The sequence below is a fragment of the Macaca nemestrina genome, chromosome 15 (assembly GCF_043159975.1).
Source record: "Macaca nemestrina isolate mMacNem1 chromosome 15, mMacNem.hap1, whole genome shotgun sequence".
Lineage (NCBI taxonomy): Eukaryota > Metazoa > Chordata > Mammalia > Primates > Cercopithecidae > Macaca > Macaca nemestrina.
Window position 1 is genome coordinate 117,969,469 of NC_092139.1, and position 26,282 is coordinate 117,995,750.

The following is a 26,282-nucleotide window of genomic DNA, read 5'->3' on the forward strand; positions in this document are numbered from 1 at the left end:
GATGCAGACAGGGTCTGAGGACACCTTTATTGTGCATGTCCCCCGCAGAGCAGCCTCAGGTGTCCTGGTAGTAGTTGTTGAAGTTGATGCGCAGCAGAAAGTCCTCCAGGTGGGGCTGGTAGCCGCGGTTCACCAGCTTGGTCACCACTAGGGACCCGTGAGCCGCTCAGGCTTCTGCCCATGGTGGGAGCCCCGCCCTGCCCCCCCACAGCCCTCCCAGCCAGGGTGGGCCTCACCTTTGAAGAGAAAGTGGGAGTAGTACTTGAAGGTGTTGTAGGACTGCTGCATGAGTGCAAAGTTGGGGTGCTCTGCACCCCGCGGGCCCCCAGCGGGGCCCCAGGCTTGGGAGATGAGCTGGCTGCGGAACTTGAGCACGAGGCTGAAGATGCTGTGGATGACGTTCATGACAGGCGCCGCCTTCTCCGTGAGCAGGCCCCTGCGGGGAGGCAGTGCTGCTGGGTGGGCTCAGCCGCGACCACAGGGACGCAGCCGCTGCCCGGGCCTCACCTGAAGACGGCCTTGTGCAGGTACTCTGCGTGTGCACGCTGGATCTCCTCCAGGTCGCTCACGGTGGCCAGCCTGGCCCTGAACTCGCACCAGGTGACGTGCAGGATCTGGTTGGCGATGTAGCCCTGGATGACCTTCACGAAGTGCTGCATTTCATGCTTGAACAGCTGCAGCTGGCGGAACTGCACGGAGCTGGCCATGTGGCTCAGCAGGGCTGGCAGAGGGCAGAGGGCAGAGGTGAGCGCGGCCTCAAGCCAGGGGTGTGGGGCGCCGAGCTCCGGTGGGGCCTCACCTGTGCGCTTGAGGTGGAAGCAGATATCCTTGAGCGCCCACATCATGAGCTTCAGCTGCAGCAGGAAGGAGAAGACGCCGCTGTACTTGCTCAGGCAGCCCTCAGTGATGACAACATTGAGCGGCCAGTCCACCTACAGGGACACACGGCTCAGCAGGTGTCCCACGGGCAGCCCCTGTCCCATCCCCGTGACCGGGGCTGCTGCTGACCTTGTACCTGAGCTCCAGGCAGCTGAGCACATCTGGGGCGTTGGGGGCAAACACCTCGGGCAGGTACTTGAGGGCGAGGGAGAGGTTGGAGGCGTGCGGGGTGTCCCCATGCAGGCTGCACTGCAGGGCCTTGCTCAGCACAGAGTTCAGCACCAGCGGGTTGAGCAGCTCCCCGGGTGTCTGCCCGGCCCCAAGCTGGGCAGAAAAGGGACCAGTGTCCCCAGGAATCCCAAGCACATGCCTGGCACTCACTGGCGCCCCATGGGGCTGTGGGCCTGCAACCAGTCTCCCCTTTCCCACGGCCTCCCCTCTACCACTGGCCCCACTCCATGTCCGGAGGTCACCTTCTCAAAGAGGAGGTCGCTGAGGGACTGGGCGAACTCGCCGTCCTCCATCAGCAGGAAGTGCCGCAGCGCCTCGTAGTGCGCCTCCAGGTGCAGCTCCACAAAGAAATAGTCGACGGCAGCCTTGTTCACCAAGGAGATGCTGGCAGGAGGGAGCTGGAGTCAGGGCGGGCCAGGACGGGCTGGGTGGGCGGGCTGGGGCGGGGGCACTCACTGGGCGGCCAATGGTGCCGTGATGGAGTGCTTCATGAGCACGGGCAGCGTCAGCAACTCGCTCAGCTGCACGGCAGTCTCATCCGCGGCAGACTGGACCTGGGGGTCCACGGGAAAGGCGAAGGCCCGGGGAAGCACAGGGCGCAAAAGGTGAGCGATGGGTGGCTCAGCTGCAGGAGATGGAGCACATACTGGGAACCGGCGGCCCAGGGCTCCACCCCCGCCCACAGGAGATGGAGCAAGTGCTGGGAACCGGCCAGCCCAGGGCTCCCTGCCAGCAGTAGCTGCTGCACTCACACATGGACTCGTAACTGTCCGGGTACCGCTCCAAGTGGTACTGCCCTGCCAGGCCTGCCAGGTAGGCCTGCTCACCGCCCTGAGCCTCCGCCGCCAATGCCACCTCCTCACCAGGGCCTGGGCTGCTCTGGGCAGCTGCGTTTTCCTAACAAAACACCAGCCTCAGAACCACCTCCCGACCACACGCTTCCGCAACTCCCAGCTCGAGCCAAAAAAAGGAAAACCGCATGTGGGACCCACCCGCGTGATAACCTGGAGGGACGGAGCCTCCCTGCCTGCTGTGGGACCCCCCAGGCTGCATCCACCTAACCTGTGAGTTCAGTGGCTCCTCAGTGTCCCCGCTCCTCCCAGGGCCTGTGTGGACACAAGTGGACAAGAGGGCGTCAGGGGCCGAGCGCCTGTGAAGGGGATGGAGCAGAGCCGCTCCTGGCTCAAGCAGCCCCTCCCATGTCCCCCAAACAGCAGCCCAGGTCCTGGCTGGCAAAGGAGGCCTGAGGGGAGCTTCACATGCCACCAACCCCACCGCCTGTCTACCTCCCAGGCTGTGTGGGTCCCACAGTCCCAATCCTGGCCACCAGCCACCCTACTCTCACCTAGTTCTTCAGAGACGCCGTCTCCCGGGGTGTTGGGCGACCATGGCTGGGTGGGAGCCACGTCTGACACGTTCTCCCCGATGCTGATGCTCTCCTCCCGGCAGCCTGAGCTGAGGGAGGACAGAGATGGCCCCACTTCTACAGGCAGCCGTGACCCACAGTCCAGCACAGTGCTCTGTGCTCCCAGGCTGAACGCTGACTGGGACGTGTGGCCAGCGGGGCTCTGTTGGGGCCTGGGTGTGTTGGGCTCAGCTTCTGGTGAGACAGCCCCCAGCATCATGTGGGGCGGAGGGACGGGTGCATGGGTGTTCCACCGTGGCCGGGTGGAAACCACGTCCGACACAGGCTCCCCCAAGCTGATGCTGGCGTCAGACACGTGTCTGTGGGTGTTCCACCGTGGCCGGGTGGGAATCACGTCCCACACAGGCTCCCCCAAGATGATGCTGGCGTCAGACACGTGTCCATGGGTGTTCCACCGTGGCCGGGTGGGAGCCACGTCCGACACGTTCTCCCCGACCCTGATGCTGGCGTCGGACACGTGTCCATGGGTGTTCCACCGTGGCCGAGTGGGAGCCACTTCTGACACGGACTCCCCCAAGCTGATGCTTGCATCGGACACGTGTCCATGGGTGTTCCACCGTGGCCGGGTGGGAGCCACTTCTGACACGTTCTCCCTGACCCCGATGCTGGCGTCAGACACGTGCCCGTGGATGTTCCACTGTGGCCGGGTAAGAGCTGTTTCAGAAGCATAGCCCCCTGTGGGAAGACCACCTCCTGACTCATGCCCGAAGAGCTGCTCTGCGGGCTGGCTGCTCCCCTCCTTAAGAGCGGCACGCCTGGGTGGGTGTGAGGGGGACAGAGCCACCTGCAAGGTGGAGCCACAGGCATCCAGCTTCCCACAACTGTCCTCCCACAGCTGTGACCCTGAGCTGCCCAAGTTGCACTCTGCAGCCTGCAGGGGTCCTGGTGCAGGTGAAGCGGCCACAGCTGGCCTCAGGACAGTACTAAAGTCGTACTCCTGTGGCCTGGAAGGCTGAGTGCTGGCTGCTGCGGGGTGCCTCCCCAGGAGCTGAGGGGGGCAGGTCCAAGTTGATGGTCTGCAGCGCTGCCTCCAGGAGAGGGACCATGCCAGTCTGCACGGATTGCTCAGCCCCTGGGCCCACAGGTAGGAAGTCTCCAATGCTGAGGCTGTCAGAGAAGGGTCCGGCCTCCTCCGCCTGCTGCAGCCCTGTGCCACCAGCCCCCATTGCTAGAGGCTTAAGGGACTGTGGGGTCGGCAGGCCTGGCCTGTTCCGGCCATCCCAGGCAGCTGAGTGTTGCTCCGCAGGCCCAGCATCACAGCCTTGGTCTCCCTCTGGGTCCTCAGGACCCGGAGATGCGACCTGAAACACAAGTGACATCAAGACCCAGTCTGGTCTCAGGCTGCCCCAGCCCTCGAACTGTCCCCCAAGTTCAGCTGTGCAGCCATGACCGACATGAGGTGCCCAGGGCTATGGGGAAACCACCAGGCCCAGCACCCCTGGCTCAGAGCTAGGGCACCCTGGGTTCTGCTCCACCGCTCACCTGGGGGTGCACGCTCAAGAGGATGTCTGGCGGCTCCTGGGGCTGGTGAGCCTCAGACATTGCTTTCAGCATCTCCTGTAAATTCAAGCCAGAGGGGTGACCAGCAGAGCTGGAGTCAAGCACGGCCCCTACTGCCCATGGCAGCTGTGTGTACTGAACCAGACAAGGCTTGTGCTGGGCTCCACTGGGACCCTGGGCCTGCAGAAAGTACTTCAAACCCACGAGCTCCTCACCGCCTGTGTCTGTGCAATTTGGTGGCACACAGGGAGAGAGACAGTGCTCTGCTGCAAACACGAGAGCCGCCAGCCCTCTCCTAGAAGAGCACACAGGTGTGTGTGCAGTCTCGGGGGTGCCCAGACCCCCAAAGCCCAGGGAAAGAGTGCCGCCTAAAGCCACAGAGATACCTGAATGTGTTTCTCATCTTCTAAGAGAAAACGAAGCCGTGCACTCTCCAGTCGGTGCCTCTGGATTCGCCACAGCGCCTTCTGCTCCCGACGAGCTGCCTCTGCAGAGAGCTTGCTGTAGTGGTCGACCAGCGCCTGCCTGAAGCCACACCCAGAGAGGACACGGCCACAAGTCACCCCACCCCATCCACCTGGTGCCTCTCAGGCCAGGATGGTTCCCCGTAACAGAGGCCTCAGTGGGACCTTGCCCCCCAGTCTCCCCCTACCAGGGGCTGATAGCTCTGGACCCTCACAGCACCTGCAGGGCAGCACCAGGCAGGCCCTTCCACCTGCCAGGCTGGGAGACCCTGGTGAGTCGGTGCCCAGCCAGGGCTCAGCAACGTCTGCTGGATGAATAGTGGAATGAGATCCTGTGTGGCCTGAAGCAAGGGGTGAGCAGGAGGCTGAGGGCCCCAGGCCCTGAAGACGTAAGGCCTTTTCCCCTTCTACAGGTACAAAGCTGAGAACTGAAGACTAATGCAAAAAAGCACGTGAGGCAAAACCAACACAAACGCTTTATTTGCTGAACTCAAAGCCTGCCTCACTGTGCCCCATGATTTTGAGCTTCTCACCAGCAGGCAACTGGGCTCAAACCTGGACTGGCCAGCTCTAATTTGGCTGCCACAGGCCAGAGACATAGTGTCTAGGCCTGGTTTTATCCATGTGTTAACAGGACAGTCTTGACGGACATATGTGAACAGGTATGCATGCATAAATGCATACACAGACGTGCTTGCACACAGGCACGTGCACCCCTCCACACATATCCCTCAGGGGCTCCATAAACAGATCTAAGGTTGGGACAAGAGCATCGCGTGGCGCTGAGCAGGAAGCGGCCAGTCCCTCCCATAAGAGGCTCTCTCCAAAACCCCGAACAGCCCCTTGAAGGCTCCAGCACTGCTCAGCCTAGGGACAGGCTGATGACAGCACAGGGAGACAGACTCAGATGCTGAGTGGGACAAACACTCTGTCTCGGCCAAGCGCAGTGGTTTGCGCCTGTAATCCCAGCACTTTGGGAGGCCGAGGCAGGTGGATCACCTGAGGTCAGGAGTTTGAGATCAGCCTGGCCAACATGGTGAAACCCCGTCTCTACTAAAAATACAAAAAATTAGCTGGATGTGGTGGCAGGCACCTGTAATCCCAGCTACTCGGGAGGCTGAGGCAAGAGAATTGCTTGAACCTGGGAGGCAGAGGTTACAGTGAACAGAGATTGTGCCACTGCACTGCAGCCTGGGTGACAGAGCGAGACTCCGTTTCAAAAAAAAAAAGCCCTGTCTCAGACCAGTAACAGACTTAAAAATAAATAAGGGGGGATGTTTAGAAAGATAATAGAGACAGGACCCCAAACAATATGCAGGCCTCGCCTGGACCCTAATCCATACAAACTACCCACAAGACCACACGCAGGACGGCTAAGGACACCTGGATATGGCAGAATGGCCACAGCCACTCTGGGTTCAGCACATTGGTCTTTCTACCTTAATGTTGCTTGAAGGTTTTCAAAAAAAGTAAAATCATCAGTAAGATTAAGCCAGAGCTACGGGGCCCCTGCCACACTGCACCCCTAAGCCTGGAGCCCCGGCTGCCCTACCTTGCCTTCCTCTCCAGCTCCTCCTCCAGGGACTTCAGCCTCCTTTCCCTGTCTCGGAGCTCACGGGCGTAGCTGAAGTCATCATCCAGCTCCTCCTGCCTGGCCGCCTGGCGTCGCTATAAAACACAGCCTGGCCTGTGAAATCAGGACTCACGGGCCTGACCCCGCAGGGACAGGTCCTACCCACCTCCTGGTCCTTCACAAACTGTTCTTTCAGCCTCTGAAACTGCTCGCGCTTTCGGGCGTCCAAGGCCATCCGTTCTGACATCTGCCGGTCTACATAGGGACAGTAAGGGGTGCAATGTCACAAGGAGGCCCCAGCAAGGACCCCCGAAACTGCAGAAGGGAGGACTTGGGGCCACTCACCACTCAGTGCACTCAGGACCCTGGATGCTGCTTCCCGGGCATGAGCAATTAATTCTTGTTTTGCAATTTCCATACGTAATTCCTGAGAAAGACAACTGGTTAAACAAAGCATCCTGGCCAGGCGCAGTGGCTCATGCCTGTAATCCTGGCACTTTGGGAGGCCAAGGTGGGTAGATCACCTGAGCTTAGGAGTTTGAGACCAGCCTGGACAACATAGCAAAACTCCACCTCTACTAAAAATACAAAAATTAGCCAGGTGTGGTGACGGGTGCCTGTAGTATCAACTATTTGGGGGGCGGGGGATGGGGGGAGCTGAGGCAGGAGGATCTCTTGAGCCTGGGAGGTGGAGGCTGCAGTGAGCCATGTTCGAGCCACTGCACTCCAGCCTCCTGGCCCACACAGTGAGACCCTGTCTCAAAGAAAAAAAAACCTAATCCTCTGACCCCTCACCTAGGATGCCCAGGACACCTGTGGACTCAGGGCCGGCAGCGGAGACACAGGGTCCAAGGGTTCGGGGAGGGACCAGGTGATGGCAGGACACCCCCCCGCCACCCCTCCCCCACCCCCAGGCTCTCAGCAGTGGCAAAGCTGGCTCCAGGCCATGGACGGGAGCTGAACGGCTCTCACAGAGATATCTGGGGCTGAGGACCCCCGGCTGTGTGTGCCTACCCTGGAAAGAAACCAAGGGGCCTGAGAGAGGGGGCTTCCCCACTCAGCCTCATAGGCCTGCCCCTGCCCAGGTATCCCTGCTGCCCACCAGGCACTGGGCCAGAAACGGTGTTCCTCGGAATGGCACTGACTGTACTACCGAGCCCCTCCCAGAGGACACAGGAGAGGCGTGGCTCGTCCCTGACACACTGTCCCTTCCCAGCAGAAGGGGGACTTGCAAAGGCCATCTGAGTACAGGACCACAGGCCCTGCCGCCCTGGAGTGCAGCCAGGACTGTCTGTCCACAGCCGGCGGGCCCAGGGGAAGCCCCAGCATAGTTTCCCACGCCAGCAAAACCTGGGCTTCAGACTGAGCCACCCAAACCCAGGAGGAGAGAACAGAGCCCCTGCCTGGCATCTGGCTCCAGGATATTCGTCTCAGCTCCCCCTTGGAACCCACCCCGGCCACCGCCAGGACAGAAAATGCCAGAAGGGAGGCCCCCATCTTGCACAGCCCTCACGGTCCACCCCACCAACCTGAGACCCCAGGAAGCAGAGGTGGGGCAAAGAAAACCCCCAAGACCCGTGGTGCCACGCACCTTCTCCTCCTTGCTGACAGAGCTGTGGCGGGCCACCCTCTCCATGCGCCCGACGTAGACGGCACAGTCCTTCTCAATCTCCTTCAACTCCTCGAGGGAGAAAATCACTGAGATCCGGGGGACGGGGACGTCGGACCAACAGAGGTAATGCTGCCAAAGGCGATGTAGGCACAGCCACCAGCATTCAGCCCCAGCCTCAGACTCAGCCCCGGGGAAGACTGGCCCCTCCCCTCCCCATGCGTGAGCCCCTCCTCACCCGGGGGCAGCAGAGCTTCAGCAGGTTAATGGTCTTCCCGCAGACGTACACGTCATGGGCAATGTGCTTCAGAAACACGGGAACACAGTCCTCCACCTCTTTGGAGATGAGCACGTAGCCATGTGTCCAGTACGACTTATCTAAGGTGGGGCGAACACCAGGGTGGCCGGCATGGCCGTGGCCCTGAACCCAGGCCCACAGGCACAGACCCCTGCCCCGCAACCAGCTGCCACCTACCTCGGAAGCTGAGGTACTCATGGTTCACCTGAATCATGAACTCGCCATAAGCGTCTCTGAACACACCGCTGTACACCCAGTCGTGGATGAACCTGCAATCGGGGAGCAGCAGGGGTAGGCACGGTCAGCAGAGAGGTAGGTGGGGCCGGCAGTGAGGGGCAGGGTGGGGCGAGGCTGTAAGGGGCGGGATGGGGGTGTGGCTGTCAGTAAGGGGCGGGCATGGCCTTCAGTGAGGGGCGGGGTGGGGTGTGGCCATCCATGAGGGATGGAATGGAGTCGGGGCAGGGTAGGGGCTGTGGAGTGGGGTTGGGGTTGGGGGTTGGGGGCTCCTGCCCAGGCCACCTATCCTGCCCTCTCCTTCTTGTGTGATCCCCACATTCAGCAGGTGTCTGACAAGGGACTGCTCTCAAATGTCTGTCTGGTGGGAGTGCATGCCCGCCCAGCCCACCGCCCACCGCCCACCGGGTGTAGGGCTCGCAGCTGGTCTTCAGCAGGGACAGCAGCACAGGGTAGTGCTCGTTGCTGCAGTTGTGCAGCGCCTCCTGGTAGAGGTAGGACAGCAGCTTCACACCCTGCAGACCACAAAGGGGGCGGGGGGGGGGCAGCTCAGTGCACCCAGCCCTGGGAGTCAGATGCAGCCCTGCCGGCAGCAGCCCCCCAGGGACACGCTCAGTCGCCCCCTTTCCTGGAACCCGCCAGGCTGACACACTCGGCAGGGACACACAACTCACGGTGGGAAACGCAGCCCTGGGGCCTCCTCCGCAGGTGCCTGGGAGCACAGCACCAACGCCACAGAGCTCGGCCAGGTACCTAGACCCAGAGACAGGATCAGACCAGGTGACCGGGCTCAGGGTCCCCAGGCCTGGATCAGATCATGAGCAAAATCTCCATGTATCTTCATGCTCCCTGGAGCAACTGACTTCAGATGCAGTCTTTAAAAACCACATGCACCCCAACGACCCAGAAATGGACTCCCTGGAGGACTTGTGCCCAGCCCTGGGCCTCTGCACCGTCCACACAGACCCACTGAAGTACCCACACCCAACAGGCCCCTCCCTCCCAGGCTCTGGCCAACACACTAATCACCCTGATCCTCCCACTTCCGGGGGCTGCACCTGAGAGCCCCTCCCATCCACACAGTGGCACCAAGCACCTGCCACAACTCGCGCCTTCACAGCCCAGGCTCCCCTGCCCCACGGTGTCTCAGCCCTTGGGTCTCCTCAGGGCTGCCACATTCTGCTCCTCTGCCTGGAAGGTTGCCTCTCCCACTGCTCCCAACGCCCAACTCCTCACTCTTCCTCGTCTGACAGCACTTGCCAGTAGCTCCCCAGCCTGGTTGCTCAGTAACCAGCTTGTGTCTACCAGAAGCCACATCCCTAGGGACCCTGTGTGCCAATTAGGCAGGAGCCACCAGGCCTGGAGGGCCTGGATGGGGCCAGCTGTGGTAGGCCCATGGGAGACACACCCACTCTGCCTGGCACCTGGTGAACTCGGCCAGCCAAGGGCCATCCAGTCACCTGCTGAGGGCTGTTCTCACAGGCCCTCCTTGCCAGGAAGCAGAGCAAACCCTCCATCACCCAGCAAGCTCCATGCCACTCCTGCAAAGTCCCCTGCTCAGTCGCCATGCTGAGGCTCACCTGAGCTGCCGGCCCAGTTTCTTGAAGAGAAAACCAATGGTGAGGAGGCTCAGGGTGGGCGAAGTGGAAAGGACGCAGGCCCGGTAATACTGCAGGTACCTCCTCAGGCCACTGGTGAAGGCCTGTGGGCAAAGAGGCTGGAAGGAGGGCGGCCAAGCACATGGACGCAGCTGTGACCAGGGCCTGAGGGGCACCAGTACTGGGCACAGCGCTTTGTTTCCTGCCTCAGCTCTGGGCTCCATTTCCAAGCAATGGGCCTCTGTGAGCCACGTCCCACCACTGGACCAGGTGGAAATGCGGCCCGTCCACAAGAAGCCAGAAGCTGTGGCCCCCCCACCAACCCTTCCTCTCATCTGAGACCAGCTGCCCCAGGGGCGTGGCATAGGGGTTGAGGGGTGAGGGGGGAAATGGCGGCTGCGCTCTGTGCACAGACACTAGTGCTGTGAGAGCTGCGTCTGCTCGGACCACAGTGGTCTCAGTGGCACCAGCATCCTGGGCAATGCCACAGCAGCAGGCCCTGCAGGTCACACCAAGACAGGCGCACCCTGGACCAATCTCAGTCCACCCACCCCAGAACCCGCCTGGCCACGCCTGCCAGATGAGTGGGAACCACAGTCCAGCCCTTCTCAGTGTCCCTGCTCTGCCCCCTTCTCCACCATCTCCAGCCCTCAAGTCCCCCAGGGCTGAGCCTCTGCCTAGAAGCTCTCCCCGTCCCATGCAGCTCCCACCATGCCCACCTCCACAGCCCGTCTAAAACCTAAACCTCACCACATCACCCCACCCTACAGCCCCTGCTGTGGCAGCAACAGTTGAAGGAGGCTGCGCCGCCTGGCTCCTCCAGTCCTCTCTGCCCACCTTCCGAACACCCTCCTCTCAGCCCCCAAATTACCCATCATCCGCCTGCCTATTCTCTCCCAATCAAGGTGCAGCCTCTGTCCCATGGGTCTCTACTCAGCATATGAGCCAGCTTCAAGACTCACCAAAGAGCGGCTTCCGGAGCCAGACTTGGCTCAGAACGCCCAGCAATGTAAATTCACCCAACACGAGGGCCGGGCAGTGTCAGTCATCCGCAATGTGCCGGGCCCACTGGGGAGCAGGCGGCAAGAGCCCCACTAACGCCTTTCCTGCCTCGCATGCCCCGAATGCTGGCTGCACCTGCCTCCCACACACCCCAGGGCCCACACGCATCTGCCCCAGGTTTCCAGTGAGGTAAAACATCTTCACTGACCCATCCCTCACGAGCCACTATTGGGTTTCAGATGTTAGCAAGGAAAGAAAAGGTTTAGACTGTCTGGTCCTGCAGAAGGACTTCTGAGATTCTCTTTTCCAGGTCGTGTGCACTGTTCTCACAAGGATGTGTGACAGCCACGAGGCAGAGGCCGTACCTGGAACACGAGGCCCTTGCTGTACGAAGAGTCCAGGACCGGCTGCAGAGAGAAGTGACTCAGGCGCGTGTAGCAGGTCCCATACTCGGCCACCTCCGAGAGCAGGCTGCTGATGCTCTCGGGAGACGCTCCCGACACGTGGACACCCCGCTTCACCACAAAGGCCTGGGCCGGCTGCACAGGGGTAGAGGACACTGCTCAGAGGCCAGGCACCCAGACCCCCAGGAAGGTGCCATCTCCTTCCACCCTTGCACCCAACCCCACACCACCTAGAGTGCCCCCAGGACCCAAAAGCAAACGCCCAGAAGGCGCACCCAGAACTCCTACACTGAGGGACAAAAACGCACAAACCAAAACAAGGCACAAATTCTCACCACACTGAAAAATACACGTTTAAAATGCCAAGTGTAGAAAAGGGTAGGAAACAACAGAACACCTTCCACAGGACACAAGTACACAGACAGCCTCCTAGAGCAGAAGCTATAAAACATGTTTGCCGTGAGACCCGCTCATTCAACTCTTCGGGATGAAAGAGCGGAAACGATGGAAGATGCACAAAGACTCGCCACAGCACGTTCCCCGCAATGTGTTTGTAACCAGAGAGTGGAGACCCCCAGTAGAGGGCTCATGACAACCGAAACGAACGGGGTGCAGCAGAAGCCAGGAGGGAGGTTACAGCTGCAAATACGCACGTTAGAAAAGAAAAGAGATATCCCACATTACCAGGAAACAAGGTACTAAATCACAACAGCACTGTGTATATCCTAAAGAGACATTTTAAAAAGAGCTGTTAGGCCAAGCACAGTGGCTCACACATATAATCCCGGCACTTTGGGAGGCTGAGGCAGGAGGATCACTTGAGCCCAGGAGTCTGAGACCAGCCTGGGCAACATAGCGAGACCCCCATCTCTACAAAAATTTTAAGTTAGGCCAGGCATGGTGGCTTACGCCTGTAATCCCAGCACTTCAGGAGGCCGAGGCGGGTGCATCACTTCAGGTCAGGAGTTCGTGATAAGCCTGGCCAACATGGCAAAGCCCCGTCTCTACTAAAAACACAAAAATTAGCCGGGCATGGTGGTGTGCACCTGTAGTCCCAGCTACTCAGGAGGCTGAGGCAAGAGAATCGTTGAATGTGGGAGGCAGAGGTTGCAGTGAGCTGAGATTGTGCCACTGCACTCCAGCCTAGGCGACAGAGTGAGACTCCGTCTCAAAAAAAAAAAAAAAACACACACACAGACATCTCTAGGCTGGGTGTGGTGGCTCTTGCCTCTAATTCCCGCACTTTGGGAGGCCCAGGCCGGCGCATCACGAGGTCAGGAGATCAAGACCATCCTGGCCAACATGATGAAACCCTGTCTCTACTAAAAATACAAAAAGTTAGCTGGGCGTGGTGCTGCACACCTGTAGTCCCAGCTACTCAGGAGGCTGAGGCAGAAGAATCATTGAATGTGGGAGGCGGAGGTTGCAGCGAGCTGAGATGGCGCCACTGCACTCCAGCCTGGGCAACAGAGCAAGACTCCGTCTCAAAAAAAAAAAAAAAAAACAAAAAAAATTTAAAATTAGCTGGGCGTGGTGGTGCAGGCCTGCTGGTCCCAGCTACTCAGGAGGCTGCGGCAGGAGGATCAATTTGAGCACAGGAGGTTGAGGCTGCAGTGAGTCATGTTTGAACCACTGCACTCCAGCCTGGGTGATCCTGTCTCAAAAAACAAAACAAAACCAAACCAAACAGGCTGGGTGCAGTGGCTCACATCTGTAATCCCAGCACTTTGGGAGGCTGAAGCAAGTGGATCACTTGAGGTCAGGAGTTTGAGACCAGCCTCACCAACATGGTGAAAACCCCGTCTCTACTAAAAACAAAAATTAGCCGGCGGGGTGGTGCACACCTGTAATCCCAGCTACTCAGGAGGCTGAGGCAGGAGAACTGCTTAAACCCAGGAGGAAGAGGTTGCAGTGAGCCGAGATTGTGCCACTGCACTCCAGCCAGGGCAACAGAGCGAGACTCCATCTCAAAAAAAAAAAAAAAAAAAAAAGCAGTTAAACCCAAAACTAGCAGAAGAAAACAAATGATAATTAGAGCAGAAATAAATACAGAGTAGGCCAAGCGCGGTGGCTCAAACCTGTAATCCCAGCGCTTTGGAAGGCCGAGGTGGGTGAATCACTTGAGGTCAGGAGTTTGAGATCAGCCTAGTCAACACGTGAAACCCCATCTCTACTAAAAATACAAAAATTAGCCAGACGTGGTAGTCCACACCTGTAGTCTAAGCTACTTGAAAGGCTGAGGCAGGAGAATTGCTTGAATCCAAGGGGTGCAGGCTGCAGTGAGCTGAGATCGCATCACTGTACTCCAGCCTGGGAGACAGAGTGAGACTGTGTCTCAAAAAGAAAAAAAAAATACAAAATAGAAAAACAATAGAGAGAACCAAACAAAAAGTTGGCTCTTTGAAAAGATCAACAAAATTGACAAGTCTTAGCTAGAATAATTAAGAAAAAACACGACTATGGGCTGGGCGCGGTGGCTCATGCCTGTAATCCCAGCACTTTGGGAGGCCAAGGCAGGTGGATCACGAGGTCAGGAGATCAAGACCATCCTGGCTAACACGATGAAACCCCATCTCTACCAAAAATACAAAAAATTAGCCGGGCATGGTGGCGGGCCCTGGAGGCGGAGCCTGCAGTGAGCCGAGATAGCGCCACTGCACTCCAGCCTGGGTGACAGAGCAAGACTCCGTCTCAAAAAAAATTAAAAAATTAAAAAAAATTTTTTTGAAAAGATGACTATGAAAGAGAAAAAAATCAAATTACTAAAATCAGAAATGAAAAATAGGGGCCGGGCATGGTGGCTCACACCTGTAATCCCAGGACTTTGGGAGGCTGAGGCAGGCAGATCACTTGAGCCCAGGAGTTCAAGACCAGCCTGGGCAACACGGCAAGACCCCATCTCTATAAACATTTTAAAAATGAGCTGGCTGGGCCTGGTGTGGTGGTTCACACTTATAATTCTAGCACTTTGGGAGGCTGAGGTGGGCGGATCACTTGAGGTCAGGAGTCCGAGACCAGCCTGGGCAATGTGGTGAAACTCCGTCTCTACCAAAAATACAAAAATTAGCCGGCCATGGTGGTGTGCACCTGTAATTCCAGCTACTCGGGAGGCTGAGGCAGGAGAATTGCTTGAACCTGGGAGGTGGAGTTTGCAGTGAGCGGAGACCATGCCATTACACTCCAGACTGGGCAGCAGAGCAAGACTCTGTCTCAAAAAAAAAAAGAAAAGAAAAAATGAGCTGAGTGTGGTGGCACATGCCTGTAGTCCCAGCTACACAGGAGGCTAAGGTGGGAGGATTGAGATGCAGCCTAAGAGGTCGAGGCTACTGTGAGCTGTGACAGTGCCACTGCACTCCAGAATGGGCGAAAGAGTGAGACCCTGTCTCAAAAAACAAGAGAAAGAGTCAGAGTTGGTGCCACACAATAAGGCTATCCCCACAACAGACAAGATGAGCCGCGAGAATGGTGTTGAGAACAGGCGCCGTCAGCGCCGACAGCAGCTGGAGCTTGCTGGTGAGCACTTTTCTGGGGCAGTCACTGGCTGTGCTTCTAGTCCAATCTGAAGTCTAAGAATGGCCACCATAAAAGAACATTTTTTTTTTTTTTTTGAGACGGAGTCTCGCTCTGTCGCCCAGGCTGGAGCGCAGTGGTGCGATCTCGGCTCACTGCAAGCTCTGCCTCCCAGGTTCATGCCATTCTCCTGCCTCAGCCTCCTGAGTAGCTGGGACCACAGGCACCTGCCACCACGCCCGGCTAATTTTTTGTATTTTTAGTAGAGACAGGGTTTCACCGTGTTAGCCAGGATGGTCTCGATCTCCTGACCACATGATCCGCCCACCTCGGCCTCCCAAAGTGCTGGGATTACAGGCGTGAGCCACCGCGCCTGGCCAGAACATTTAAGACCAAAGAAGGAAAAAGCTGCAGAACAAGACTTCCTATTTCTGAATAAATCCATTTACGGCTTCAGTGCCCAGCAAGAGGGCTGGCTAAACTGCAGCTGGTGCCAGAACCTGCAAGTCCCGGACCCATCCCGGATGACACCATGGTCCAGTGAGAAGAGCAGCGCAGACCCCAATCTTGGGACGCTCTCGGCAGGCAGGTGCTCCTCCCGAGCGATGGGAAGGCTCGGAAGGCGCCTGGCACTTCTCCAAGATGGAAATGGAAATGGGGGAAGGGACATTTCCTATCGCTTTGCCGACGGTAATAAACATGTTATTTCTCTGCAGTTTTTTAAAAGAACGTTAACACTTTTTAGAACCAAAATGGGATGACGCTGACTATCATCACTGGTGGCCCTCGAAGATGGCCTTCCCTGCCACTCCCCACTCCCTGCACTGGGGCTTGTTCTGCCCTGTAAAGGGCTGGGCAGTGCCTGGTAGAGAGGGGGCCAGCCCCACACCGCTGTGGCCAGGAGTGAGCAGCTCTCACCTGGCAGAGGGAAAACGTGGCAGACACGACCCCAATCAAGACGTTCAGCACATCTTTCACCAGCTCACACTCCTTCACCAGCACGGGCTGTGGGGCCTGTAGGACGCCCCCAGCAAGCAGTTGAAGCTCCCCTTGGCGGAGCCTGCAGAACTTGTCGAAAGCGTCCCTTCCCGCCTCTGTCAAGTAAGGCTCCTCTCTGTGGCCAGGGGGGCTGCGAGGGGGGCAGAAGAGAGGCCATGAGCAGACGTGATGACCTGCACCTCAGCACCAGCATACTTTCTCTCGGGAATGGGCACGAACAGAAGAACGGAAGTGATTCAAAACAATAAACTCTAAGAAACGCAGCCATGTACAAATGCCAACTAACCACCCAGCCTTTTGTGGATGATACTGCTGTGAACACCAGCACAATCAATTCTATCAGGACAACTCATGTGGAAATGTGTCCAGGGCACCTGCCTGGGGTCCTGGGCATGGCCGGGGGTATCCGACGGGCCCAGCCCTGGAAGAGCACCCCAGGCCACGCCAGTGGCCCTTGGGGTGGTGACTTACTCATAAAGTATTCTTCTGTTAGAAACAAAACAAGGTTTGTACACCCATGTACACAGCAGCATCCACAACCCTGTTCACGGCAGCATCATCCACACCCAAGTCCACGGCAGCATCATCCACACCCAGGTCCACAGCAGCAGCATCCACGCCCCTATCCATGGCAGCATCATCCACACCCATTCACAGCAGCATTATCCACAACCCGGTCCACAGCACCATCCACACCTGTTCACGACAGCATTATCCACACTCAGGTCTGTGGCATCATCCATACCCATGTCCATGGCATCATCCACACCCCTGTCCACAGCAGCATCAGTCACACCTGTCCAGGGCAGTATCCACACCCGTCCACAGCAACATCATCCACACCCTTATCCACTGCAGCATTATCCACACCCCCATCCACGGCATCATCCACAGTCCCGTCCATGGCAGCATCATCCACACCTCTGTCCATGGCAGCAGCACCCACATCCCTGTCCATGGCAGTATCCACACCCCTGTCCATGGGAACATCATCCACACCCTTATCCACTGCAGCATCATCCACAACCCCATCCACGGCAGCATCGACACCCCAGTCCACGGCAGCATCCACACCACGGTGCACAGCAGCATCATATACACCCCTGTCCACAGCAGGATCCACACCCAGGTCCACAGCATCATCCACACTCCTGTTCACGGCAGCATCCACACCCCTGTTCATGACAGCAGCATCCATATCCCTGTCCACGGCAGTATCCACACCCCTGTGCATGGGAACATCTCCACACCCTTATCCACTGCAACATCATCCACACCCCTGTCCATGGCATCATTAACACCCCCATCTATGGCAGTATCCACACCCCAGTCCATGGCAGCATCCACACACCTGTTCACAGCAGCATCACATACACCCCGGTCCACGGCAGCATCATCCACACTCCTGTCCACGGCAGCATCCACACCCATTCACGACAGCAGCATTCACATCCTTGTCCACGGCAGCATCCACGCCCAGGTCCATGGAAGCATCCACATGCCTGTCTACAGCAGCACCCACACCCCCATCCACAGCAACATCATCCACAATAGCCAGGGGTAGAGGAGCCTGAGCACCCAGCAGAAGAGGATAAATACAGGTGGCCCATGCAGACCCCCGCCCATCATTCAGCCTTATAAAGGAAGGCAGCTCAGACACATGCTCCAGAAAGGACGGCACTCAAGGACGCCACATGGAGTGCAGTGAGCCATCACAAAACACTGTCTCCACAGGGACAGCGCTCGAGGATGCCGCGTGGAGTGAAATGAGCCATCACAAAACACTGTGTGACTCCACTTACATGAGGTCCCTACAGTGAACAAAATCCTAGAGACAGAAAGTGGAGGCCGGGCGCGGTGGCTCACACCTGTAATCTCAACACTTTGGGAGGCCAAGAAAGGCAGATCACGAGGTCAGAAGCTCAAGACCAGCCTGGCCCAAATGGTGAAACCCTGACTCTATTAAAAACACAAATACTAGCCAGGCATGGTGGCAGGCGCCTGTAATCCCAGCTACTCGGGAGGCTGAGGCAGGAGAATGGCTTGAACCCAGGAGGTGGAGGTTGCAGTGAGCCAAGATCGTGCCACTGCACTCCAGCCTGGGCAACAGAGCAAGACTCCGTCTCAGGGAAAAAAAAAAAAAAAAAGTGGAGTGAATGGGAAGCTGTTTAATGGATTCAGAGTTTCCTGCAGATTTGCTGTGCAGCAGTGAAAATACACACAGCATTACAAAGCGGTACAACTGGTTAAGACGGTAAAAACATTATATAAATTTTACTACCCCACCTCAAAAAAACTGTAAGAGATGGATACAGAAAAAAAACTCACAAATTTTCTTTTTTTTTTTTTTTGAGATGGAGTTTGAGACCAGCGTGACCAACATGGAGAAACCCCATCTCTACTAAAAATACAAAATTAGCCAGGCGTTGTGGCGCATGCCTGCAATTCCAGCACTTTGGGAGGCCAAGGCAGGCAGATCACAAGGTCAGGAGATTGAGACCATCCTAGCTAACATGGTGAAACCCCATCTCTACTAAAAATACAAAAAAATTAGTGAGCCAAGATCACACCACTGCACTCCAGCCTGGGAAACAGAGCGAGACTCTGTCTCAAAAAAAAAAAAAAAAAGAAAGAGGGAGAGGGAGAAAGGAAGGGGAGAGGGAGAAAGGAAGGAGGGGGAGAGAGAGAGAGAGAGAGAGAGAAAGAAAAGAGAGACAGAGAGAGAAAGAGAGAGAGAGAGAGAAAGAAAGAAAGAAAGAAAGAAAGATTGATTTATGAGGGAGATTTTGGGGGACCTAGTTTGTTTAGGATGAAAGGAGTTGCCTAATTATGGTGAGCTGAAGAATGTTCCAGGTGAAGGGAACCCGGTGTTGGAAGGTTCTGAGTTTTTACAAACATTAGCCAAGCATGGTGGTGGGTGACTGTAATCCCAGCCACTCAGGAGGCCGAGAGAGGGAGAATTACTTGAACCCGGGAGGCAGAGCTTGCAGTGAGCTGAAGATGGTGCCACCGCACTCTAGCCTGGGCAACAGAGTGAGACTCCACCTCAAATAAATAAATAAATACCAAAAAAAGAGAAAATAAATACTATTAGCAGACATGTACAGAATACAGCAATAACTTGTAGGGCCAGTTTTTAAACATGTGAGGGATTGGCAGAGAGCAGGACCATGAGATTTGCTTTGACTGATGCAACAGCAGGAAGTGACACGGCAGGAAGGCGCAACAGCAGTAAGTGACACGGCAGGAAGGTCCTGGCAGTCAGGATAAGGCCACCACCACTGTGCTGGGAGGCAGGCAGACAGTCATCCCTGCAGGAATCTTCATGTCAGGAAAGCATGCCTGCCCGCGGGCACATGCTCCTGTCCAGGCTGCAACAGCCCAGGCACTGCATCCCAGAGCACTCGGCTCCCGGCCAGCCCTGACTCTTTCACCCAACACTCCCCAAACCGGTACCCACAGGATCACCAGTGGACTGGATGTGAACGGGGCATTCCATGGCCAAACATTTGGGGAAATATGTATTATTCTTTTTTTTTTTTTTTTTTGAGATAGTCTCACTCTGTCGCCCAGGTTAGAGTGCAGTGGTGCAATCTCAGCTCACTGCAAACTCTGCCTCCCAGGTTCAAACAATTCTCGTGCCTTAATCTCCTGAGTAGCTGGGATTACATACGCCACCATGCCCAGCTAATTTATATATATATATGTTTGCTTGTTTTTTTGAGACGGAGTCTCACTCAGTCGCCCAGGCTGGAGTGCAGTGGCGCGATCTTGGCTCACTGCAAGCTCCGCCTCCCAGGTTCACGCCATTCTCCTGCCTCAGCCGCCCGAGTAGCTGGGACTACAGGTGCCCGCCACCATGCCCAGCTAATTTTTTGTATTTTTAGTAGAGACGGGGTTTCACCATGTTGGCCAGGCCGGTCTCAAAATCCTGACTTCAAGTGATCTGCCCACCTCAGTCTCCCAAAGTGCTGGGATCACAGCTGTGAGCCACCGTGCCTGGCCAAAATGCATATTCTCTATCTGGGTTCTGGGAGTTATCAAAAGATGCCACCACATTAAAGACTCTGAGAGGCCCTGAGTGCAGAGGCCTCTGGACCCAGATGAGCCAGGGAGTGAGTGGCTACTGCATCCGGAGAGCAAGCTGCTGGCACCAGTCAGGGAAAAGCTGCTGCAGCTGGAGCTTCTCATCGCCCAGACTGCCACTCCCAACTCCTCCAGACACGGATAGAAAAGGCTCCTTCATCAGCACCCTGTGCCCAGTGAGCATTTCTTCCTGGCACTAACCACACAGCCTGCCAGGCAGCTCTCAGGCACCTCTGACTGGTCGTAAGGACATAACTTAGCTGCTCCGACTGCTCTGCCCGGCAGGTGTGATCTGGTTACTGGGTGGGGAGGTGAGGCCTCCTTAAAGGCTGTTAGTGGCCGGGCGCGGTGGCTCAAGCCTGTAATCCCAGCACTTTGGGAGGCCGAGACGGGCGGATCGCAGTCAGGAGATCGAGGCCATCCTGGCTAACACAGTGAAACCCCATCTCTACTAAAAAAATACAAAAAACTAGCCAGGCGTGGTGGTGGGCACCTGTAGTCCCAGCTACTCAGGCGGCTGAGGCAGGAGAATGGCGTGAACCCGGGAGGCGGAGCTTGCAGTGAGCTGAGATCCAGCCACTGCACTCCAGCCTGGGCGACAGAGCGAGACTCCGTCTCAAAAAAAAAAAAAAAAAAAAGGTTGTTAGTGTTTCCCCCTCTGCATCTCTCTTAACTCCCAGGACTCAGTCAATGTGGGACACTAGCTTAGGTTCCTAACTCATCACAACTGCCTGGGACCCTGAGTACACAACGCCCCCCACACACCCCACCCAAGGCCACGCTCATGCAGGGGTAAGGGCACTGCATGCCAAGGCAAAGAAGGGCACACACCAGCCGACTCGCTCCCAGCACCTCCGCTTGCTGGCCTCATAGGTGAGTGCGGCTTCCCACAGGTCCACGTCTGGGGTCACGCTGGGCTCAGACTGAGAATCAGGAGTCAGGTTGGATGCTGACTGGAATCCTTCGTCTTCCCACTGATCCACACTCGGTGGGACCTGGAGACACAGGGAAGGACAAACCGCCACTCATTCCTGTGTCCACATTTCATCCAAGGGCAATGAGAATTCCAGGAACTTCATCCACCTAGTTCCATTGACTTGTTAGAGGCAAAGACCTATCAAAATGTTTCTTCTGTTTTTCTCAAGCACATGTGTACCATATAATGTTTTCCCCCAATGAGCCACTTAAGGAATTAAACAAAATAATTTGTCAAGGCTGCCAATTTCCAATTCCATATAACACATAAGCCTCAGTGGAACTTACAGTGAAACTTTCTGAGATGCCTCTGACCTGGAAATTCCATTGTGGGGAACCCTGAATAAAAAAATCACACTAAACATTAAAAAATTACTGTACACCGGGGCCAAGCACGGTGGCTCACACCTGTAACTCCAGCACTATGGGAGGCTGAGGCGGGTGGATCAGCTGAGGTCAGGAGTTTGAGACCAGCCTGGCCAGCATGGTGAAACCCCATCTCTACCAAAAATATAAAAATTGGCTGGGCATGGTGGCGGGCACCTGTAGTCCCAGCTACTCAGGAGGCTGAGGCAGGAGAATTGCTTGAACCCGGGAAGCAGAGGTTGCAGTGAGCCAAGACTGCACCCCTGCACTCCAGTCTGGGCAACAGAGCAAGACTGTGGGCAGCAAGCCACCCAGGTGCCAAGGCGAGAGACCGAGGGCACAAGCCGTTCCGGTATAATAAAGAAAATATATAAAATCAGAATTGTAGGCTGGGCGTGGTGGCTCACACCTGTAATCCCAGCACTTTGGGAGTCCAAGGCAGGCGGATCACGAGGTCGGGAGATCAACACCATGGTGAAACCCCGTCTCTACTAAAAATACAAAACATTAGCCGAGTGTGGTGGTGCGCGCCTGTAGTCCCAGCTGCTGAAGAGGCTGAGGCAGGAGAATGGTGTGAACCCAGGAGGTGCAGCTTGCAGTGAGCCAAGATCGCGCCACTGCACTCCAGCCTGGGCGAGAACGAGACTCCGTCTCAAAAAAAAATAAAAAAGCGCCAGGCACGGTGGCTCAAGCCTGTAATCCCAGCACTTTGGGAGGCCAAGACGGGCGGATCACTAGGTCAGGAGATTGAGACCATCCTGGCTAACCCGGTGAAACCCCATCTCTACTAAAAAATACAAAAAACTAGCCGGGCAAGGTGGCAGGCGCCTGTAGTCCCAGCTACTCCGGAGGCTGAGGCAGGAGAATGGCGTAAACCTGGGAGGCGGAGCTTGCAGTGAGCTGAGATCCGGCCACTGCACTCCAGCCTGGGCGCTGGGCGACAGAGCGAGACTCAGTCTCAAAAATAAATAAATAAATAAAATAAAATTAAATTAAAAAGCAAAAAAAGGACAGTTATACTACATATAAATCATAGATATGATTATATATGACCATTAATCATTAGTTTGTAGCAATTACTCTTTATCCCAACATCATAATAATCTTCACTCTACAATTATAACTTAGGAGAAACCAGGCCATACAGAGACAGAAGCTGAAGGGACAGGGTGAGAAGTGACCAGACGACTAAGAGCCTTCTGTTATGCCCGGGCAGGGCCACTAGAGGGCTCCTTGGTCTAGTGGTAACGCCAGCGCCTGGGAAGACGCCGGTTACCTAGCCATAGCGTCAATGTCAAGGAAAAGCACCCGCTACTTAGCAGACAGGGGCGGCGGGGTGGGGGGTCTCCCTTTCCCCGGTGGGGGAGTTAGACAAGACTCTGCTCCACCACCTCTTGTGGAGGGCCAGATATCAGTCAGGCCCGCCCGCAGTTATCCAGAGGCCTAAATGTCTCCCTGCGATGCTGTGCTTCAGTGGTCACGCTCCTGGTCCGCTTTCATGTTCCATCCTGTACGCCTGGCTCTGCCTTCTAGATAGCAGTAGCAGATTTAGTGAAAAGTCTCTGAAATGCAGAAATAATGGTGTAAGTTGTCTCCTCTCTCTCTCTTTCCGCCTCGGCTGCCAAACAGGGAAGGGTCCCCTGTCCAGTGGACGGACACATGACCCACATGACATTACCTATCACTGGAGATGGCTCATGCTCCTTACTTTGCCCCCTTGTCTTATATCCAATAAATAACAGCACGGCCTGGCATTCGGGGCCACCACCGGTCTCTGTGTCTTGGTGGTAGTGGTCCCCCGGGCCCACCTGTTTTTTCTTTTATCTCTTTGTCTTCTGCCTTTATTTCTACAATCTCTCATCTCCACACATGGGGAGAAAAACCCACAGACCCTGTAGGACTGGTCCCTACACAAGACTCCATCTCAAAAAAAAAAAAAAAAAAAAAAAATCAGGCCAGGCTCACGCCTGTAATCCCAGCACTTTGGGAGGCGGAGGCAGGCGGATCACGAGGTCAGGAGATCGAGACCATCCTGGCTAACCAGGTGAAACCCTGTCTCTACAAAAAAATACAAAAAACTAGCTGGGCGTGGTGGCGGGCGCCTATAGTCCCAGCTACTCAGGACGCTGAGGCAGGAGAATGGCATGAACCTGAAAGGCGGAGATTGCAGTGAGCTGAGATCCAGCCACTGCACTCCAGCCTGGGCGACAGAGTGAGACTCCATCTCAAAAAAAAAAAAAAAAAAAATCAGGCCAGGCTCACGCCTGTAATCCCAGCACTTTGGGAGGCCGAGGCGGGTGGATCACGAGCTCAGGAGATTGAGACCATCCTGGCTAACACAGTGAAACCCCGTCTCTACTAAAAACACAAAAAATTAGCCAGGCGTGGTGGCGGGCGCCTGTAGTCCCAGCTACTCGGGAGGCTGAGGTGGGAGAATGGCGTGAACTTGGGAGGCGGAGCTTGCAGTGAGCCAAGATCGTGCCACCGCACTCCAGCCTGGGCAACAGAGCAAGGCTCTGTCTCAAAAAAAAAAAAAAATCAAATCAAATTAAAAAAAATACAAATACAAAAAAATATAAAAATTAGCTGGGTATGGTGACACACGCCTGGAGTCCCAGATACTCAGGAGGCTGAGGCAGGAGAATCACTTGAACCCAGGAGATGGAGGTTGCAGTGAGCCGAGACCACACCATCGCACTCCAGCCTGGGCAATAGAGCGAGACTTGTCTCAAAAACAAAACACAAAACTGCTGTACACCAAGACATTTGCTGTAGCATTAGATATGTTTATAAATTGTCTAGCTATCTCACAGGAATAGAATGACTAGTAACAATGTATCCTTTGGGCAACACTGATAAAGCAAGAAAATACAAAACTCAAATGAGGAGCTACACGGGACCGTGGGAAAGCCTCAGGCAACAGACAGCAAAAGCATATCCAATTGCACGTATCACAAAACGTGAACACTTTTGCCACATGTGGCTACTGAGCACTTGAAATGTGGCTTGTGGGGCTGAGGAACTGAATTTTTTATTTTGTTTTAATTAACTTAAATTTAAATGGCAGCTCTAGAAGGCAGAGGAGGCTTAATGACATGCCCCGTTAGGTAAAGATGAAAAGCAGCACGTTGCTTTGGCCGGCAGGTGGGCAGCACTGTCCTTGCAGAGCAGGGTGGCTGCCAGTAAGTCCACTCCAGTAGCCCCACCCCACAATGCAGCCACCAGACTATCCCCCCTTTTACCAGGATAAAAGGAAGGTCACTGGGCCAGGCGCAGTGACCTTAATTCCAGCACTTTGGGAGGCCGAGGTGGGTGGATCAACTGAAGTCAGGAGTTGGAGACCAGCCTGGCCAACATGGTGAAACCCCATCTCTACTAAAAATACAAAAATTAGTTGGGCATGGTGGCTCACGCCTGTAATCCCAGCTATGCAAGAGGCTGAGGGAGGAGAACTACTTGACCCTGGGAGGTGGAGGTTACAGTGAGCCGAGATCGCACCACTGCACTCCAGCCTGGGCAACAGAGCGAGACTCCATCTCCAAAAAAAAAAAATTAGCCGGGCGTGGAGGCAGGTGACTGTAATTCCAGCTACTCGGGAGGCTGAGGTACGAGAATTGCTTGAGCCCAGGAGGTGGAGGTTGCAGTGAGCCAAGATCACGCCACTGCACTCCAGCCTGAGTGACAGAGTGAGACCCTGTCTCAAAAAAAAAAAAAAAAAAAAAAGTATTTTCCAAACCCCAAGAAAGGTGAAAGAGGAAAAACCAAACATTCTACCTTAATGGCCAGACCAGAGAGGTCTGCATTGTCTGGCACGGGAGGAAGGCCCAGTCGGACGTCCATGTCGTCAGTGCGGCTGTGCACAAGGGCCCCGAAGAGCGAGACCCGGGTGTCTCTCTCAAACCTGTCACCACAAGAGTCACCAAATGAGAAGAGCCCGACGGTGGGCAGGCCGGTGCCTGGAGCAGCCTCCATAACCTGAAGTGTTTCCTGGATCATGCTGTGACACAAACACTCTTCTCTGGAGATCAGAGACTGAACGTCCGTCTCAAACACACTCAGGTGGTCGCAATCGTAGCCGCTATACGGCACGTTTCTCCCCACGTGCTTGTTGTTAAGGAAGTAGTCTCGATTTCTCGGCAGAAGTTGAGGGGGCCCACTCCCTGCCAGCTGAACCAGGAGGTCCAAAACAGACCCCACCTCCAAAAGCGGACAGCAAGGGGCTGCTTCAAGCTCCTCCACAAGCTCCTCCAGACGGTCGGCCTCGGGGCCCAGGCCACCCACTCTCAAGTCAAAGGACAACATGAGGATCTTGTTTCTCGCTGGTAGTTTTGACATGTCAGGCTGCAGCTGTTGAGTCTCATCTTGAAAAAGATTTGTGAAAAGCGCATTGTAGGCCACCTTCTTGAGGCTCCGCTTTGCCCTCTTCCGGTTCACACTGCGCTGGCCCAGGTGAGTCTTGGCAGCCGGCAGGAGGGCCTCACACAGGTCGTCGAACAGCTGCGTGATGCTGGCCATGCCCCTTCTCAGCTCCGGGCCCCCGGCGTGTGGGAAAACACCTCACCCGGGCTTCACTCACGCTCCGGAAGACGGAGTGAGAGAGGGTCTGAAGGGGCTGAACGACAGGCGGCCTCTCCAACGCCGCAGCTCAGAACGGGTATTTTTTAAAGGAGGTTTTGCGGTTGCTCTACTCAGAGTAAACACGCCCTGCCCTCCCCAGCCCAAGCACGCTGCCCGGCGCCCGGCAGCCCCCCAGAAGCCAGCTTGGCGTTTCTTCCAATTCAGTAGCCCTCAACCTTTAGGGAGTCACAGAACCATGGCAAACCCGAAGAACGAAACGCGCGCCCGCGCAGTACAGCGCACGAACTCGGCTTTGCCCCGTTCTTCGGGCCCCACGAGAGGAGACGACCAGGAGAGGGTGCCACTCCGAGACTCGTGGGCAGCGGACAGTCTGGGGGCGCAGCCGGGTGGTTCCCGGCCTGCACGTCCACCCGTTCTCCAGGCGTCACCTGTGGAAAAAGCCCACCGCTCCCGCTCCCGCCGCCTCCGTCGCGTCACAGCAGCTCGAGCGTGAAGAGCGCTAGGGCGGGCGCGCCGGAAATACGTCACGGGAACGCCGGCTGCGCGTGAA

The 26,282-nt window shown here is 56.1% G+C and overlaps 1 protein-coding gene across 1 annotated transcript; it reads right to left on the reverse strand.

The window, feature by feature from the left end:
* Positions 1–13: 13 nt before the first annotated feature.
* On the reverse strand, positions 14–26,235 carry LOC105489759 (tubulin gamma complex component 6). Its single transcript, XM_011754812.3, is given in 26 exon segments — positions 14–147; positions 237–436; positions 508–721; positions 800–932; positions 1,009–1,203; positions 1,353–1,494; positions 1,567–1,735; positions 1,863–2,007; positions 2,173–2,216; positions 2,456–3,509; positions 3,511–3,837; positions 4,019–4,093; positions 4,423–4,561; positions 6,053–6,168; positions 6,240–6,328; positions 6,419–6,500; positions 7,665–7,814; positions 7,921–8,060; positions 8,158–8,249; positions 8,620–8,729; positions 8,889–8,967; positions 9,795–9,916; positions 11,180–11,353; positions 15,647–15,857; positions 20,645–20,808; positions 24,929–26,235. Coding segments are annotated over 26 exon segments (5,199 nt in total). The 5' UTR covers positions 25,670–26,235; the 3' UTR covers positions 14–55.
* Positions 26,236–26,282: the final 47 nt, after the last annotated feature.